This window comes from Manis pentadactyla (genome assembly GCF_030020395.1).
Source record: "Manis pentadactyla isolate mManPen7 chromosome 15 unlocalized genomic scaffold, mManPen7.hap1 SUPER_15_unloc_1, whole genome shotgun sequence".
Taxonomy (NCBI): Eukaryota; Metazoa; Chordata; class Mammalia; order Pholidota; family Manidae; genus Manis; species Manis pentadactyla.
In genome coordinates, this window is record NW_026644588.1 from 2,894,846 (window position 1) to 2,912,509 (window position 17,664).

Below are 17,664 nucleotides of genomic sequence, written 5' to 3' on the forward strand. Positions count from 1 at the left end.
AGGACCCCCCAGCGCCAGGGCAGGGCTGAGCCAGCCCCAGACACCGGGTCTTCCCCGGCATAGTACTCCCCAAACTGCAGGATGGCAGCACACTTATCTCCACCTTTCTGGAAACTAGTGTGTGGGACCTGGACGCCTGACCCTTAGGTCTGAGGGAGGAGGGCTGGGGGCTGGACACCTGGGTTGAGGCAGAGGGCTGGGGCCAGCATGCTTCCCCGGCCCCTGCAGGTGGAAGGGGCGGCCTTCCCAGCCCCCTCGTGCTACTCTCAGGCTGGCCCCAGGCCCAGTCCCCATCCCAGCAGACCAGTCCATCCCCCAGGCTGGTGGCCTGAGTCACCTTGGCTGGCCCCGTTGGTCTGGGGGGGAGGGGGGCTACGTCAGTTCTCCCCTCAGTGACGCAGCCTTGGGCCCCCCACGCTGACTCAGCCGGAAACAGGCCCCCCGAGGGGTGGAGACCCAGTGGTCAGAGGCCTGGGTCCCAGCAGGAGTGGGGCTGGGGAGGGCCCCTGGGGGGCCCTGGAAGGGGTGGCCATGACAGACCAAGGGAGACAGAGCTCTTACCTGAGGCATGAGGTCATGTCCCACCATGGGGGGGCTGTGACCTCACCTTCCTGGGGACCTGAGCAGTCGCCCCCCCAGGTAGGGGACGGGGGTGTGGAGACAACTCCAGTTGCCATGTGTCCCCAGAGGCCCCCTGCCAGCTTGGCACAGTCTCGGGGGCCAGGAGAGGGGTCTGCAGGGAGACCTTTGGAAGTCGTGCCACCTTTGGTCTTCTGACTCCCAAACCCAGTCTCTCTCAGCTGCCCCTCTCCTGGCCAGCTGGGGACTGGGCTCCCGTCGGCCCCTTGCCGGCCCTGCAGTGAATCCCGAGGCCGCCTCTGCGCCCTGTACTTGGTGCTCACTGTACTTGGCATGCTGCCCCCTGAATCTGCATGGCTCCCTCTCCTGCTCCGCCACCTCTCCAGCTCCAGCCCCTGCCAGCCTGGCCTCCAGCTGCCCGGGAGGCCCTCCTCTCCGTGTTTGTGGGCACCTCGCTCTTTCACCATCTCTGTCTCCCCTGGTGGCTACACCTTTTCTCTGTCTCCCAGGATATGTTAATAAAAAGCCACAAGAAGAATAGAGATGGTCCACATTTGTTGGGAGCTGACTGCATGCTGTCCGCAGGCTCTTGGGGATGGGGCGGACACTCAGTTATCCCTGTTTCACAGGCGAGGGAACTGAGGTGGAGGGGGGTGAAGCCCCCGAGGTTCCACCTTCTTGGGTACCTTGATGCCTCTCCATCCTGGTTCCCTAGCCCCCACCTCCAGCTCTCTCTCGCCTTCGTGTTCCCTCCACCATGGCCCCATCTCCTGTAGAAGCACCTTCCCTCTGTCCCCACGGCTGACCCCCCAGCACCTCAGCGTCTCCATCTCTGAGGATCGCCCCGTCTCAAGGCCTCTGCACCTTTGCTGCCCTGCCTCGGCGTCGCCTGCCTCCCCACTCTCCGAGACTGCGTGTCTCTGTCCGTTTTCCCCGCGGGGTCCTCTGGGTGTCTCCCAACTGCCCCTGCTGGCTTCCTCTCGCGCTGGTCCCGTCTCCTCTGTCCCTCTGGTCTCCTCTGCATCTGCAGCGCACCTGGGCTTCCTCCATCTCTGTGCCTCCATCTCTTTCAAAATCTCTGCATCTCGGACCCTCCAGTCCTGTCACTCTGGTCCCCCCAGTGCTCTGCGTGCCCTCGACCCCTCGCCTAGGTCTCTGCCTCTGTCTCTGTCCCTCGGAGTCTCTTCCCCAGCACGTCCATCTTCCCAGGTCTGTGTCTCGGGGGCCAGCCACCCTCTCCCTGCCCCTCTCTCCTGCCGACCCTGGCCCAGCGGGACCCCCACCCACAGCCCCGCCCCAGCTCTTGAGCCCTGTGTGCCTGCCCTGCCAGGCGGCCAGCCGAGGAGGTGGAGGGAGGGGACGCCAATGACCTCACCAGCCCCTCTCCGACCACCCCCCCTTTCCCTTTTCAACTTTTCCAACTTTTCCTTCCGTGCCCTCCTCTGAGCGAGGCCGCGTGAGCCCAGCGCAGCAGCCGGCTCCGTCTGAATGGAAAAGGCAGGCAGGGAGGGTGAGTCAGGATGTGTCAGGCCGCCCTCCCCTGCCGCCTGCCCCCCGCCCGCCCGCCCCGGCCCCCTATATAACCCCCCAGGCGGACACACTCCCTCACTGCCGCGGCCCTCGCTGCTCACACGTACATGCCTCCCCTCCCCAGGCCGAGGCCCAGCTGACCCCCAGGGCTTCCCCGGCAGCGGACAGGGAAGGGTTAAAGGCCCCCAGCTCCCTGCCCCCTGCCCTGGGGAACCCCTGCCCTGTGGGGACATGAACAGTAAGTCGGTTCAAGTTCATGGGGTGGGGGAACAGGAAGGGAGGCGGGACGGACCGTCGGTAGGGAGGGTGGGGGACAGACAGATGCAGGGAATCGGACCGAGAGAGACCGAGGAGGTGGGAGAGCGATGGGGAGCCAGGGAAGGAGAGGAGAGGAGATGCAGGCCAGGCGGGCGGCCTGGAGGAGGGACGGGCAGAGAGCGAGGGCTGGACGGCTGAGGGACGGCGACAGGGACAGGGCAGCAAGAGGGACTGGGCCGCGGGGAGCCACAGCCGAGGCAGAGCGACAAAGGCCTGGAGGTGACAAAGGGCCCGGGGCCCCTGGGGGTCAGCGGGGACGAGAGCCTCAGACTGCAGGGACCCCGACCGGGAGGCTCCGGGAGGGAAACTGAGGCGGAGGGCCCAAGCGGGTGAGCAAGTCCAAGGCACCGAGCCCCGCCAAGCGGAGGACGGAGACGGGTGCAGACACTGGGGAGAGCCAGACAGATGCCGACGGACGGACAGACGGCGGCCGCGAGGGCCAGGGGGCGGGCTGGGGGCGTGATGCGGGAGCGGGGCGGCCCGGGGGGCGCTGATTGGTCGGGGCGGCCTGGTGGGCGGGGCGGCTGGGGGATGGGCGGCCGGGCGCCGCGGGCGGGACCCCCGCCGCTCCCGCGTCCCGGCCCCGCTCCGCCCAGGTGCGCCCGGCATCCCGGCCCGGGCGGGCCGAGCGCCTCCGCGGGCAGGCGAGGGTGTCCACGACGAGGCCGGCGCCCCTGTCTCTGTCCGGTGTCCTCGCCCTGTCTCGGTCCGCCGCGGGCTCCCGGGGCCCGGGGAGGGGGCAGGTTCTGGCCTGTGCCTCCCCCTCATGCCCCGCCCCGGGGCCCAGATTCCGGCGTCCGGGGGCGGACGGGAGACGCCCGGCCCGTCTACCCGCCCGGGGCCGCGTCTGCTCCGACGGGCGGGGCAGCCAGAGCCGGTGGGGGAGCGGGAAGCCCGCCCGGGCCTGCGAGCTGCCCCGCGCGCTCCACCCGGGGACTCCAGACCACCCGCCCTCCCCCCTGAGACCCAGGAGCCCAGGCGCCCAGTCACCCCGTCCTCACACTCAGGAGTCCAGGGCCCAGCCCTCCTCCCGCAGACCCGTGGCTCCAGCCTGAGTCCTCTGCCTGCTCCTGTCCCCAGCTGTTTGCTGCCTGATCCTGGCCGCACTGAGCCTGTGGCCAGATAGAGCTGCTGCCCCAGGGCCACCACCGGGCCCCCCTCGAACCTCCCCAGGCCCTCGGGCTGAGCTGGACAGCACCGTGCTCCTGACCCGTTCCCTCCTGGCCGACACTCGGCAGCTGGCTGCACAGCTGGTAGGAGCGACTGAGGGGATGGGCTGGGGCCAGGACCGAGGGTGGGGAGGGCTTCTGGGCTACCACGGTGGCGGAGACAGGAGAGGGAGGAGTCTGGGGCCTGTGATGGGGACGGAGGGACCCTTGGAGCCGGGCAGGGCCTCCCTCATGGCTTCTCCCTCCAGAGAGACAAATTCCCAGCCGACGGGGACCACAGCCTGGACTCCCTTCCCACCTTGGCCATGAGTGCAGGGGCACTGGGGGCTCTGCAGGTAAGGGGTGGGGAGACGGCTGGAGGCGAAGCTGGGCAGTGGAGGGCATTGGGGGCAGCGGACCCGAGCAGGCATGTGCCAGGCGCTCCTTGACATCCCGCCCTGCCCCCAGCTCCCAGGTGTGCTGACCAGACTTCGGGCAGACCTGCTGTCGTATCTCAGGCACGTTCAGTGGCTTCGTCGGGCAAGTGGCCCTTCTCTGCGGATCCTGGAGCCGGAGCTGGGAGCTCTGCAGGCCCGGCTGGACCGGCTGCTGCGCCGGCTACAGCTCCTGGTATGACACCCGGCTCTGAGGCCTGACAGCCCAAGACCCCAGGCCCCAGGCCTGCTCTGAGACCCTTGCCTGGTGTCCCTAAGACCCCATGGCCCTGAGACCGAGGCCCCAGACTCCAATATCCTACCAGACGCTAAACCCTCACCCTGACACTCAGAGACCCTGGCTCCAAGAACATGAGGGTTCTGGACCTCACTCCCCAGAAACTCTGAACCTCCAGACCCTGAGCCCCCTAGATCCTAGCCCTGAGGTCCTGAGACCTCAAGGTCTCAGACCCCGAGATGCCAGACCCTGACCCAAAGCCACCCTGGAGATCCTGGCCTCGCCAACCCCAGACCTCAAGAAACCAGACCCTGAGATCTCAAACTAGAAGACCCTAGACCCTGGAGTCCCCAAGACCTCAGATCCCAGTTGTGAGCCCTGAAGACCCCAAAACCCTGATTTCCAAAACCCCAGACCCTAGTTCCTGACCCTGACCCCAGAGACTATGGGTCTCAAATGCAGCTGCCAGTGCTGAGACTTACGCCTCCCAGCGCCCAGGCCTCATCTGTAGAACCCAGTTCTACAGACCTCACCCTCACCCCCTGAGCTCGGCTGTGGAACCCCAGCCTCAAGAACCCCCCTTTCAGCCCCAGCGTCCACCTTCTGGGCCAACCTGCTGAGTAAACCTGACCCACAGGCCAGAGACCCTCTGGAAACATGCAGCCTGGGCCCCCTAATCCTGATGCCGCGGAGGCTCCAGACACGCCTTCCCTGACCCCTGCTGCACCCCCAACCTGCTGCTAACCTCTGTCCTCTCCCAACAGATGTCCCGCCTGGCCCTGCCCCAGGTGCCCCCAGACCCTCCAGCTCCCCCACTGGCACCCCCAACCTCACCCTGGGGAGGCATCAGGGCGGCCCACGCCATTCTCGGGGGGCTGCACCTGACGCTCGACTGGGCCGTGCGGGGCTTGCTGCTGCTGAAGACTCGGCTGTGATCCTCCCCCCCGCCCCCCCGGAGCCATCTGCATCCGTCCGTGTTCTTCCCGCCACATCTTATTTATTTATTTATTTTGGGACTGGGGCCATGGCAGCCAGAGGATCCCTCCTCCACTCTCTCCCCCAGTTAGAGACCGTCCCTCCAGGAGACCTGGTGGGGCCGGGGGGCATCCGTGCCTTATTTATACTTATTTATTTAAGGAGCCAGACAGGGAGGCAGGGGTACTTGGGGTCCCCAAGAGGAGGGAACTGGGGTCCCAGATTCTTGGGTCTCTAAGAAGTCTGGCCACAGTGTCTCCCCGGCCCCCACTGCTCTGGGCCTGGACAGGAGCATATTTTATTTATTAAACAATTACTTTCTGTGCTGGGATGGGGAGGGAGGGGACAAGGAGGCCCAGGGTTTTTTGTACAAAAATGTGAGAAACCTTTGTGATATGGAGAAGGGGGATTAAATTTGTCATACACATCACTTAGAGGCCATTTCTCTGAGGACTGGGGTCTGGGATGCTGCTGTCCCTGGGGCTGGGGGAGGTAGGGACCCTGAGTAGGGCAGGGCAGTGGACAGGAGCTGTTGGTCTCCCAGAGACCATAAGCTCTGGGGAGCAGGGTCTGAGCCTCATCCGGTGCTCAGCACTTCATAGGCACTAAATAAATATTTCATGGAAGGTTCCAGAAGGTCATCCTGTGACTGACAGTATTTGTACAAGACAAAGCTGCAATTCAAGGTTGTTCATGATGGCGATGTTCACAACAAGTTGAAAACAACTTAGATGTCCAACGGTGGGAGATGGTTAAATAACTACAGCACATCCGTGTGATGGAACCCCAAGAGCTGCATACAGAGGCTGACTTAGATGCAGAAAGACTACAGACTGCTGTGCTCCCCATTTTGTGTTTCCCCATTCCCCCCTCTATAATTTTTTATATAATCTCTCTATATATAATTTTATTTAAGTCCTAGAAGGAAATACACCAAAACGTTGACAAGAGCCACCTCAGTGTGGAAGGGTAGGGGGTGGGATTAAGGTGACTTTTATTATTTGTGCTTGTCTGTATTTTCCAGAATTTCTACAATGACCATGTATTTTGCATGACACATTTTAAAAAATAAACACTATTTTTAGAATGACAGAATACCGGTCCCCCATTCCAGCCCTTCCCCAAACAATAAGCCCTCAGAAAGGTACAGAATGACCGTTCCCTGAGCACCTGCTCTTGGCCACACCGTAAGTGTGGAGTTTTGCTTACATGATCCCATAGATCCTCCCATGTTCCCCATGTCATAGGTGGGGAAACTGAGGCTCAGAGTGCCTGTTGTTCCAGGTCAAGCAGTTAGGGAGAGACAAGTATGACTCTGCCAAAGATCTGGCTCATTCCAAAGCATGTGTCCCTTTCTTTGTAACCACTGTGTAGCCACACCACCATTGTCATGGACACGAATGTGTTAAATGTGGGGAAACTGAAGCCGCCCAGTGGGGGTACGGGTCTCACTCAAGGTCTAGAGAAGGGCCAGTGGCCTCCCCTCTTAAGAGTCAGAAACCCTTTGGTTAATTATCCATTGACAATATCCTGGACAGACCTGCGCAGGTGTATTTTCACTAGTTGGCCTCTGATTCCTCCACTCCATCCCTCAAGACTCCAGGCCACGTTCCTGCTGAAGGGAGCCTGGGGCCCCCAGAGAGCTGTCAGGAAGAGTCCACTGTGTCCAATGAGGTCACAAAGCCCGCCCCTCGCAGGCCCCTCCCCCAGGCCAGGGCTGACCACCCCCAAAGGGCCATGGCCAGGCCCTGGGGAAGCTCCACCCCCTAGGACCACTGGGCTCCGGCATCTCTGAAGCCCAAAGGGCCAGGGCCGGTGGCTGGTGGGGGGCTGGGCAGGCCACACGCCAGGGCACCGGGTCGCTGGCTCCACGCCGCAGATGACCCACCCTTTCTGCAGCCACCATGAACTGGCTTCGGAACATCAAGGGCACGGAGACACGCCAGGGACCCCCGGCATGGGTCCCCACTCTGGGCGAGCTGCAGAAGACCCTCCGGAAGGGCGAGTACCTGCCCCTCTGCCCGCTGCCCATGTTCGAGAGCAACTTTGTCCAGGTCCCCAGTTCCCAGCACCCTGGAGGCAGAGAGGGCCAGGAGGGAGCGAGACACCCTGGGCTGAGGGATTGGGGCCCCAGGGGATATCAGACAGCTGGGGGCTCGGGTGGGGGTGCTCGGGCTGGGGGTACGAGAGGAGTGCCAGAGAAAGGAGGAGTCCCAGCCCCTCTCCCTTGCCCCCCAGGTGACCAATCGAGGGGCCCCAGTGTGCATTCACCACAAAACCCACCGTGTGACCATGGGCATGGCCGCCTCCCTGCCGGCCCTGAGGCTGCCAGACATCCTGTTCATCGCTCAGCCTGCCGAGGGCAGGGAGGGCTCCAGCCTCGCCCTCACCAGGTGCCTCCATCCTGCCATCCCCAGCGGCCCCGCCCCCCCACCTGCCCTGCGGCCTCCAACTCCTGCCTCCTCCAGGATGATCCCTCTGGACCTGGCCCACCTCTGTGTCCACGACCTGTCCACCTGGCGCCTGAAGCTGCACCTGGTCACAGGCCGTTATTACTACCTGGAGCTGGACGCCCCTGACAGGGAGGGGGGCTTCCTGTTTGACTGCTGGGTCCGCCTCATCAAACTGCTCCGGGAGCCTGCTGACACCTGGACCCCCAGGACCCTGCCAACCCCCCTCAGCAACCTGGCCAGGACAGCAACTCCAGCCTCCACCTGGAGCCTCCAGGTGGTGCCCTGACCCTACGACCCCCAGTGGCCTCTAGATTCCAGAGGGAGTCAGGACTACGCCTGAAGCCCAGGGTTGCCAGGAATGGGGCTGAGTGGGGAGGAGTTGGGGGCCTGGACTCCTGGGTCTGGTGGAGGGGCTGGATTCTGGACTCCGAACTGGGTAGGTAATGGGGATACTGGAGCAGGAGCAAGTCGGCCGTCCTGACTGACCCCTCCCTGTCCTCAGGACCAGCCCCAGAGCAGACGCTCAGGTGAGCCGGCACAGGCGTCCAGCACCTATCCTCACCGGGCAGCACAGAGCTCTTCCCCACCTGTTCCCTGAGACCTGCACGAGTCTCCTCTAGGCCTCCGCATCGGGGTCCCGGACTCAAGGTCACCCCCTCTCTTTCCAGTCATGATTATTGAGCCCACCTTTCCTTATAAGATGCAGGCATCTCAGAGGCAGAAGAAGGCCAAGGTGAGCAGGCTCTGGCAGGCCTGGGGGGTGGGCTGCGGGCTGTGCCTCCTGACTGCCCCCCTCTCCCTCCTCCCACTGCCAGCCGCTCAAGCACCCAGTCAGGTCTCAGGCTGTGGGCGACTCCGTGCCCCTCATCTGGTCGAAGTTGAAGCATGATACTAGAAAGAAATCCGCAGAGAAGAGGTCGGCCTGGGTCCTTGTCACGGGTCGGGGCTGGAGGAGGGGGTCCTTGGTGTAGAGCCCACCCAGCTCACACCACGTGCCCCTCCAGGTCCCAGCCAGGTGTCTCCCTTGACCGACCTCAGCCCCAGATCCAGGCTTCCAGTACGTGCGGCCCCTCCCTCTGCCTCTGTGTGTGGCCCCTCAAAGCTCCGGCCCTTTCCCTGGGGCCTCAGCCAGCCTTCTCCCCACTCAGAGAAACCCAGCATCACCAGCGGGACCACCTCCGGCGTCATGTCCAATACCACCGACCATGTGCAGCCTTCCCCCCAGGCAGCTGTATGCTCGGGGAGGGCCCAGGGTCTGAGGGGGAGGCTGGGGAAGGGCCCAGGGTCTGAGGGGGAGGCTGGGGGGGGCCCGGGTCTGAGGGGGATGCTGGGGGAGGGCCCCGGGTCTGAGGGGGTTTCTTGGGGAGGGCCCCGGGTCTGAGGGGGAGGCTGGGGGAGGGCCCCGGGTCTGAGGGGGACGCTGGGGGAGGGCCCCGGGCCCGAGGGGGAGGCTGGGGGAGGGCCCCGGGTCTGAGGGGGAGGCTGGGGGAGGGGGCCCGGGTCCGAGGGGGAGGCTGGGGGAGGGCCCCGGGTCTGAGGGGGTTTCTTGGGGAGGGCCCCGGGTCTGAGGGGGAGGCTGGGGGAGGGCCCCGGGCTGAGGGAGAAGGGCTAGGGGCCTGGGTCTGTGCGTCTCCCTTGGCCCTGACCATTCTTCCTCTCCCCTCCATCCACCTACAGGTTTGCTCATCTTATTGTCACGTGGGCACGGTCCAGGTAGGGTTAGTTGAGACCCCGATACACTGTATCTCAGACAATGGCCATGATGCTCCCTTGCTGGGCTCCTGTGACCACCTGGATATGCACCTGTGGCAGGAGGACACTGAAGAACTGACGGACCCTGAATCCAGAACCTTGTCCTCTTCCCCTCTCTGCCCACGCGCCACCTCTCCACACTTCTACCTCTCTGCCCCCTCCTCCTCCTTCCCCAGGTGCACTGGAAAAGCCAGGCCTCTGGGCTCTGCACAGAGGCTACAGCCTCCGCCCTTCCAGAAGATCCCATCCACAGTCCCTGCTGCCTCTCGGAAGGTTCCATTTCTCCTTGACCACTCTCGCAAGGTCTCGGCTGCACATGCCCCATCCCATGAGGCCCTGGCTGTACCTGCTACTCCCCAGAAGGCCCCAGTCGCACCGGTCCCATCTCGGAAGGCCCAGCCTATAACAGCTGTTTCCCAGAAGGCCCCAGACTTACCTGCCCCATTTCAGAAGGCTCCACCTGCATCCTCAAAAGCCGTCCCAAACAGGAAATCTTTGTGCATTCCAACCCTCTCCCAGAGGGCTCTGACCTCACCTACACAATACCAGTTAACACTGGACCCTGCCAATTTGGGCATGTTGCCCATGGAAAGTCATGGAGGGGGTGTGCTTGAGAGAAGCGGGCTTGTAGGGAAGCCAGAGTCACCCAGGATGCTGGTGGGCACCCAGGAGACAAACACGGTAGAGGCGAGGACTCAGAAGACATTCCTGGAGCTGCCTTCCCCCACCACCCAGAGGGAGTCGGAGGAGGTCCTGACCAGCAAAACCCAGGAGATCAGCCTGGACAGCTCGAAGGGCAGGGGCAGGTTGGAGGACAGGGTCCACAGGGTGAAGGAGAAGATATCTGTGGGCATACCTGGCTTTAAATCCAAGGAGGTGGGGCAGCAGAAGAGGGTCAAGACCCAGGAGCCAGCTGTTGAGGAGGCCGTGCAGGAGCACAGGAGGCCCTTCTTGGTGGAGAGTCTTGCCCTTGCCAAGCTGATGTTCATGGCCAACTCGAAGGAGCTGCCCTCGAGACTAGCGGTGGTCAGTCTGCCCTCCTGGTTCTCAGCACCCCACCCCCGCCGGTGTCTGCTGTGTCAACTGTGGGCACAGGGCCCCTCAGCCCCAGCCAGGTGTCCTTGCTGGAGGGGACAGCAGTGGCAGTCATGGAGAGGCCCCTCCTAGGTGCCTGGACGAATGGGTTCATGCACCCGTGGGTGGAGGAGAGCACGTGTCCCTGGGTGGAGGTGGAGGTGGAAGAGCTGCCCTGGGGCATGATGGGGACTTCCAAAGTGCCCCGGACTCCAAGTGCGCCTCCAGCAGCCCAAAGATGGACAGAGTCTCCCAGTTCCCATCCTTCTGCCTGCATGGAGGTGGGACGATGTATCTGAGTTACCTGTCTCGCTGATCCCTGTCTCAAAGATGGAGGCCGAGGTATCCCGACAGCCCAGGGGAGGATCTCAAGAGACCGGGAAGATGCCAGACCAGCACATCACGGCCACAGCAGGGTTATCTTTGGAGATTCTTTCACGCACGCTCTTGGAAACTGAGAATATGGGAGACACGGCCCCCAAGGAGGACACTACCGAAGAGGAGCTGGGCGGCTCCACTCTGCGTAGGTATTTGGGGTGATGGCTAACATGTGCCATTGACTCCATTACCTGCAAGGGAGAGACAATCGTTCCCTCTCTCCACGTTTGCTTGTGCACTCAATATATAGTGAGTGTCAGCTATGTGCCAGACATTGTTGTAGGCACTAGGGATACAGCACCGCGCGGTTTGGGGAGGATGTGCCCCTGGAATCTTGCGGGAGGAGCCCAGGGATGCTGGTGAACATCATAGTGCACAGGACAGTCCCACAGCAAAGAGTGGTCCCGCACAAAATGTCAGGAGCACTGGAGCTGGGAACTCTGACAGGAAAAATAAGTGAATTATTTGTAAGACAGAAGGTTGTAGTTCTGTCGGAAAAAGAGCAGGATAGGGGAGATTAGGAGTGGGGGCAGCTAGGCTCCAGTACTGGATGGGATGGCCCAGGGGTGCCTCAGTAAGCTGCTGTCATTTGTGTAAAGACCTGAAGGAGGTGAGGGAGGAAGCGTGTGCACATCTGGGAAAAATGTGCTTGCTGCAGAAGGAACAGCCACTACAAAGGCCCTGAGGCAGGGGTGTGCTCAATGTGGTGGACCACCTGCAAGCTCCAGGGCACTGCAGAGCAGGAGATGCAGTCAGAGGAGTAATGGGGTGGCAGTGACCACGTGGGCTGTTTCCAAGACTTTGGCTTTATGCTGAGTGGGCCGGAGGGTTTTCAGCAGAATGGTGGAACTGATATTTGTTAGAAAGCAGTCCCTCTGGCTGAAGTGTAGAGAAGGTAAAGTGGGCAAAGGTGTATGCTGGGAGGAGAGGGGTTGGGCAGTTGCAGTGACCCAGACATGATATGAAGGTGGTTTGGACAAGGGTGGTGACAGAGGTGCTGAGAAGCAGCTGGGTTCTGGAGATACTTTATATTTTGTTGGACATGGTGAAGTGGCTTTGAGGGTGACACTGGGTGTTAGACACAGGAAGACGTGCTGGCTGTCGGCAGCAGTTGGGGAGGCTGTGAGTGGAGTCAGCATTGGGGAGGAGGTCAGGAATTCTGTTTGGACATGTTGGTTCTGAGATGGCAGGTGAAGACGTGGGTGGGCAGCTGGATACTCGAGTCTGAAGTGATGAGGGGAGTCATTGGCTCATGCACAGTTGCTGCAAGCTACCAGACTGAAGGAGGTCCCCAGCCAGCGAGTGTAGATAGAGGAAGAGTCCAAGGGAAACAGCTCGGAGCAAGGAGACACTGCACAGCCTGCAGGCCAAGTAAAGGCAATGAGGAGGGCCGGAGAGGGAGCTGCCATGTTCAGAGCAAGGGAGACAGGACTGAAACCGGTCCCTGGATTTATGGGCAAGGAGGTGACATGGTGGGAATGGAGACCTGAATGAGGCAGGCCTAAGGGAGCAGAGGGAACCGAGGTCATGGTGCTGCGATCCTGGGAAACTCCGGGCTGAGTGAGGGGAGGCAGACACCAAAGGCCACATAGTGTATGATTCCATGTATGCAACTTCCAGAGCAGGTGGAAGGCAACTGGTGGTTACCAGGAGCTGGGAGGGAAGGGAAGAGCAGAGAGGGACTGCTGCACTGCTAGGGTTTCTGTTTGGGGTGGTGGAAAACGCCTGCAACCAGGCAGAGTGGCAGTCACCCCTTATAAACGTGTGTAATGCTGATGAAAAGGTTACAGTGGTCACACTTCTGTGACGTGTCTCTTCTCACTATATACATACACACATGCACATGTAAAGAAGGGGATCTGAGAGACGGGGAGGTGTAGACTAGCTCTTTGCAAAAAAGTTTGCGGGAGGGGAACAGGGACAGGGAGGGAGCTGGTGTGGGAAGTGGGCCCACCAGAGGGCTCCCTGCCGGGAAAGGTGGACTGAAGCATTCTGGATGTTGGTGTGAAGGTCCAGAGTCGGGCTTAATGATAAGGAGGGAAGAGGCAGAGAGACCCGGGAGGTACACGGGGAGCTGGAGGCAGGCGGCGGGAACCTGACGCCCCGAGAGCGGCCGCCCTCATCCGGCCGCTCACCCAGCACTCCCCGCCGGCCCCAGAGCCCCCTCTGGCTTTCTCTCTCTCCAGACTGGACGCTCCCCGGCGCCTAGAGGAGAGGAATGTGGGGACTCAGCCGCAGTCTCCAGAGCGTGCAGAGGAGTCCAGGGTAGCCAAGTAGCCCCTGAGACCCCTTAGACTCGCCCTCCTGAGACGTGGCACTGGAGTCGCAGACCCAGACCCCACCCCGCACCCTTTCCTCTTCCCACAAGCCGCCGGACGCTGTGCGCCTCCACTGGAAGAAGCGGAGCGCTGAAAAGGCCGGGCGGGGTGCTCCCTCTCCGCACAGACCAGAGCTGTCTATATGTTTATACACCGGGGGGCGGGGGCCGGGGCGGGGGCGAGCCGAGGTGGCCCAGCTTCGCAGAGATAAAAGTCTAAATCTGAGACTCGGCGGAAGTCGCGCCTGGGACCCTGCGTGTCCGCGAGGCCAAGGCGGGCGCCAGGAGTGGGCAGAGGAAGGGAGGAGCGGTGGGGGTCCACACGCCCTGGAGCGGCCCCTGCAGCGCAGGGCCCCCCATTGGCTGGGGCTCCGGGGGTCGCAGCCAATCCGCATAGGGCTGGGACCCTTGAGACTCAGAAGCGAGGGGCAGCCCCCAACGGAGCCATGGGCATCCCTGACCCAGTGACGCCCTGGCATCAGCCTGGTGAGGGCAGGGAGGGTGGGACCAGGGCTGGGTGTCGGGGCGGCGGTAGGAGCTGGGTGCGGGTCCGAGCGAGGGGCGCCCTTTGGGCCCCACGGAGCCCCCCTCTCCGCAGGAGCTGTCACCTTGGTGGATGTGGGATACTGACTCTCAGAAGCCTCCCAAGGGGAGATTCTCAACGCCGCCCTTTGACCCGCGCTTCCCTAACCAGAACCAGGCACGCAACTGCTACCAGAACTTCCTGGGTGAGGCCTCGTGGGCCACAGTGAGGGTGCGGGGGCCGCCCAGGAGAGGCTGGAAGAGGCGCGCTCCCAAGACGCGAGGAGGGCCGCTCACTCGCCGTGGGGCGGGGCCCGGATGGCAGGGGCGGGGCCTCACCGCGGGGGGGCGGGGCCGGTCCTCGGGAGCGGGGCCGAGGTGGAGAGGGACGGACAGGGCCTGGCCCGCAGGGGTATGGGACCGGTCACGGTGAGGAAGGCAGCGTCGGTAGTGGGTGGGACCTGTCCTGGGGGGCGTGACTGAGCATGGGGGCGGGGCGAAGGGGAGCCGGGGCCCGGCTGGGAATGGGGTGGGGCCGGAATTCGGAGGAGCGGAGCCTGCTCTGTAGGTCCGTGACCAAGTCCTGGAGGGCTGGAAGAGGTCGGGAGGGACAGGGCCTCGCCTGCAGGGGGTGGGGCTTCGCCGAGACCCCGCCCCCGCCCCGCCCCACCCGGCAGACTTCCACCGCTGCGTCAAGAGCCTGAACCGGCGCGGGAAGAGCGCGCAGTCCTGCGAGGATTACTTTCGCGTGTTCCGCTCGCTGTGCCCGAAGAGCTGGGTGAGCAGGCGAGGGGCGCGCGCGGCGGAGGCCCGGTTGTGCTCAGCCCGCCCCGCTCCTCCCTGCGCTCCTCCCCAGGGGCAGCGCTGGAACGAGCAGACCACGGAAGGGACCTTCGCGGGCAAACTGATGGTCTGAGCTCGGCGTAGCAGCCTCAGTGGCCGCCGCGCGCCTTCTCTCTCGTGCCCCAGGGACGCGGCCCCGGCCGCCCCCTCCCCCAGCCGCTGCCACAAATAAAGCTCTGCCGCGGCTGACCTTCCTTCCTGCTGTCCGGCCGGGGCGGGGCGGTCCTCCTGTGTCTGCCCCGGTGCAGACACCGCGGGTTCCGAAGGTGAGGGCGGGGCGGGGAGGCCCCTTGGGGCTGAGGTAGGGAGAGCGACCCCAGCCTCCTCCGGGGCCTCCTGCCCTGCCCCGCCGTCCAGCCCTTCCCAAGCGGGAGGGTGTGAGGAGTCCTTCTGGCGCCTGACGCCCTCCCCACCCTGACACCCCTGATCCGGGCCTTCCCGGCTCCCCTCCACTCCCTTACTTTCCTCCCCCGTCCGCCTCCATTTGCCTCTCAGGACACCCCTGTTCCATCACAGAAGCCCTTTCCAGGAGGGTCCTCTGCACTGACCTCTGGCCTTTCAAGCCCCCAGCCCCCCTCCAGCGGGGGGCAGCCCTCTCTGTTCCCTAATGACGCTGGCGGCATGCCCCCAGACACGTTTCTCCTGCCAACCCGCTCCGGACTGAGCTCTCCAGGACCTCAGAGCTCCTGCCTGAATTGTCCTTTGCGTCCTGGTGCTGGGCCTATCCTCGGCCAGGCTCAGAGGCCACGGTACTGCGATTTGTTCTGGTTCCGGACAGCCCTCGGAGTGTCCCGGTCCGGCTGCCTCCCCCCAGCCCCGGGCTGAGCGTGGAGCCCAGGTCCCACCCAGCCTGGTCGTGTCCCAGACAAGCATGTGTCCCGGGCACGGGAACGTGGGAGTTGGCGGTTTCTGCCTGAAGCTGTCTCACAAGGCCAGATTCAACCCAAGGTTCAAAAGTGGCTATTTCTAATCATGACAACTTGCTGGGTAGCCCTGGACAAGCCGCTTGACCTGCATGTACCTCAGTTTCCCCATTTCCCCAGCTGTATATCAAGATGTTGCTGAGTCCCATTACTGGGAGGGCTGGCTCCCTCCTGTTCCCCAGCCCCCTGCAGGACCTGTGCCCACAGCCCTCGGTGCTGCCTACAACACCCCACCCAGGGCAGCTACTGCCCTGCCAGCTCCCAGGATGGCTCCCACCAACCTTGGCACCTGCATCCCCTCCTCAGACCACAACCTGAGAGGCAGGGGGCAGTGAGGAAGCCACAGGACGGGGAGGGACAGCCAGCAGGGCCACTGGGGTAAGGCTGCCCTCTGAGTCCCAGAATGGGGCTGATGCTGTCTGACACTCGGTGAGGTCACCCAGGTGGCACAGCCCGACACACGTGCAGCCATGGCCGACCTGTTGGCCTCTGTGAGGCTCCAGTGCCTGGGGCGCCTCTTCTTTCCAGTCGTCGTCCTTCCCCCGTCAGGCCCAGGATCCTTGCTGCCATCAGCCCTTGACCATTTGTGGGACATCTCCATACTCCTGGCTACCACTGCCCTGTGGACACCTGAGCGTAGGGCAGGGCCAGACCTCCCTGACCTCCAGTCAGCCGGCTCGGCATCGCTGCAGGCTCCAGGCCCCAGGCTGGCTCTGGACCCGGCTCCCACGCTCCTCAGCCAGCTCTGCCTGCCAGCGCCCTGAAACCACAGCGGCAGCCTGCCTGCCCCACAGCGGCCTCCCGGGCTGGAGGGAGCAGAAGCCACTCGGCGGGCTCCCCCCTCCAAACCTGCATGTCTGCTCCACCCCCGACCCTCTTTTCCCCCTGTCGCCCTCCTCCCCCTACCCCTCCTCCCCCAGCAGCCCTATCCTCTCAGCCTAAAGCCATCTGGCCTCCTTCCCACCTGCTGTGGTCCCTGCCTCAGAACCAGCCCCTTCCGAGCGACAGATGCGCTCCGGGCTCTTCCTTCAGTCACAAGGCCTCCAGGCTGCCCTTCGCCCTCGGCCCCTGAACCCACCGAGCCCCCACTCTCCCTCTCCCCTCCTCCTATGCACTTACCACCCCGTGGAAGCTGCTGTGGACCAGCAGTGTCTCCCTTGGCTCCCCATGGGCACAGCTCCGGCCACCTCTCTTCTGGCATCTGCCTCTTTCCATTGAAGATCTCAGAGCCTGATGAGTGCTGAGAAGGGGTTCAAATCCCAGCCCTGCAGCTTGCCAGCCACGTGGCTCCAGCCCAGTGCCCTAAGCCCTCGGCACCCCGGTGTCTCCATCTGAAATAGGGATAACAATACCCACACCTCACAGGGCTGCAGGCGGGATGACACTGTGAGTTACATACAGGTCAGGAGTGCGGCCTCACTGGGGCACTCAGAATCAGCGTGTCAGCCCAATTCTGGTGCCCAATACCACATGGGTGGTGGGAACGACCCATCGCCAGCTGCCCTCCTGGGTCAGTAGCCCCAGGGCAACCAACCCCACCAATGGGCCTGGAGCTCCTGCAAGCTTCTGGTCAAACCGTGTGCAGGGTAAATGGGTGAGAGCCCTCAAGGGGAGAAACGGTTCAGGATGGCGGTGCCCTGCCCAGACGTCCTGCTGCTCTCCTGGCCACCAGAGAAACCAGAGCGCTTCAGGGAAGGCACTGCAGCGCGCAGACCCAAGGCTGCTGCCCGGGCACGTGGGCTGCAATCAGTTCTGATCCTTACAGCTCCTTCCTTCCTCTGCCTTCCAGCCACCTTCCCCACTTCCTTTGCTGCACCGACCCTTTGGCCTGCCCCTGCCCTGGGCTCACAAGGTGAGCTCCTGAAGCTCAGCCCACCTGTACCCAGATGTCCACAAGTATGGCCAGCTCACCGCAGCTGACACGAGTTGTTTGTACTTTCCTACCCTGGCTGGGGCTCCATCTACCAGAAGCCTGGCAGCCCTGGGAGGGCTGTTGTGAAGACTGATGCCAGGATGTGTGACAGCACATTAGAGGCAGCTGCTATGGTCCTGGAGGTCTTCCTCCCATGTCATCCTGTCAGGAGAGCTCAGTGGGTCTCAATGGGGGGGCTGGCTTTGGCCCCCATGGGGACACCTGGCACTGTCCAGGGACAGTTATCAGAGCTGAGCAGGTGCGATTA

At 63.2% G+C, this 17,664-nt stretch overlaps 3 protein-coding genes across 3 annotated transcripts; all 3 read left to right on the plus strand.

The window, feature by feature from the left end:
• Window positions 1–2,201: 2,201 nt before the first annotated feature.
• IL11 (interleukin 11) lies at window positions 2,202–6,482 on the plus strand. Its single transcript, XM_036909207.2, has 5 exons — window positions 2,202–2,347; window positions 3,508–3,680; window positions 3,845–3,931; window positions 4,044–4,205; window positions 5,012–6,482. Exons 1-5 carry the CDS (start codon window positions 2,341–2,343, stop codon window positions 5,180–5,182), a joined length of 600 nt encoding a protein of 199 aa, XP_036765102.2. The 5' UTR covers window positions 2,202–2,340; the 3' UTR covers window positions 5,183–6,482.
• A 141-nt stretch (window positions 6,483–6,623) lies between these two features.
• GARIN5B (golgi associated RAB2 interactor family member 5B) lies at window positions 6,624–11,590 on the plus strand. Its single transcript, XM_057496673.1, has 9 exons — window positions 6,624–7,276; window positions 7,461–7,949; window positions 8,178–8,202; window positions 8,344–8,408; window positions 8,491–8,591; window positions 8,680–8,732; window positions 8,824–8,906; window positions 9,230–10,572; window positions 10,783–11,590. Exons 1-9 carry the CDS (start codon window positions 7,127–7,129, stop codon window positions 11,039–11,041), a joined length of 2,568 nt encoding a protein of 855 aa, XP_057352656.1. The 5' UTR covers window positions 6,624–7,126; the 3' UTR covers window positions 11,042–11,590.
• Window positions 11,591–13,408: 1,818 nt separating this feature from the next.
• LOC118924435 (cytochrome c oxidase subunit 6B2) lies at window positions 13,409–14,754 on the plus strand. The gene is made up of 2 exons (XM_057496586.1): window positions 13,409–13,924; window positions 14,396–14,754. Exons 1-2 carry the CDS (start codon window positions 13,813–13,815, stop codon window positions 14,632–14,634), a joined length of 351 nt encoding a protein of 116 aa, XP_057352569.1. The 5' UTR covers window positions 13,409–13,812; the 3' UTR covers window positions 14,635–14,754.
• The last annotated feature ends 2,910 nt before the right edge of the window (window positions 14,755–17,664 follow it).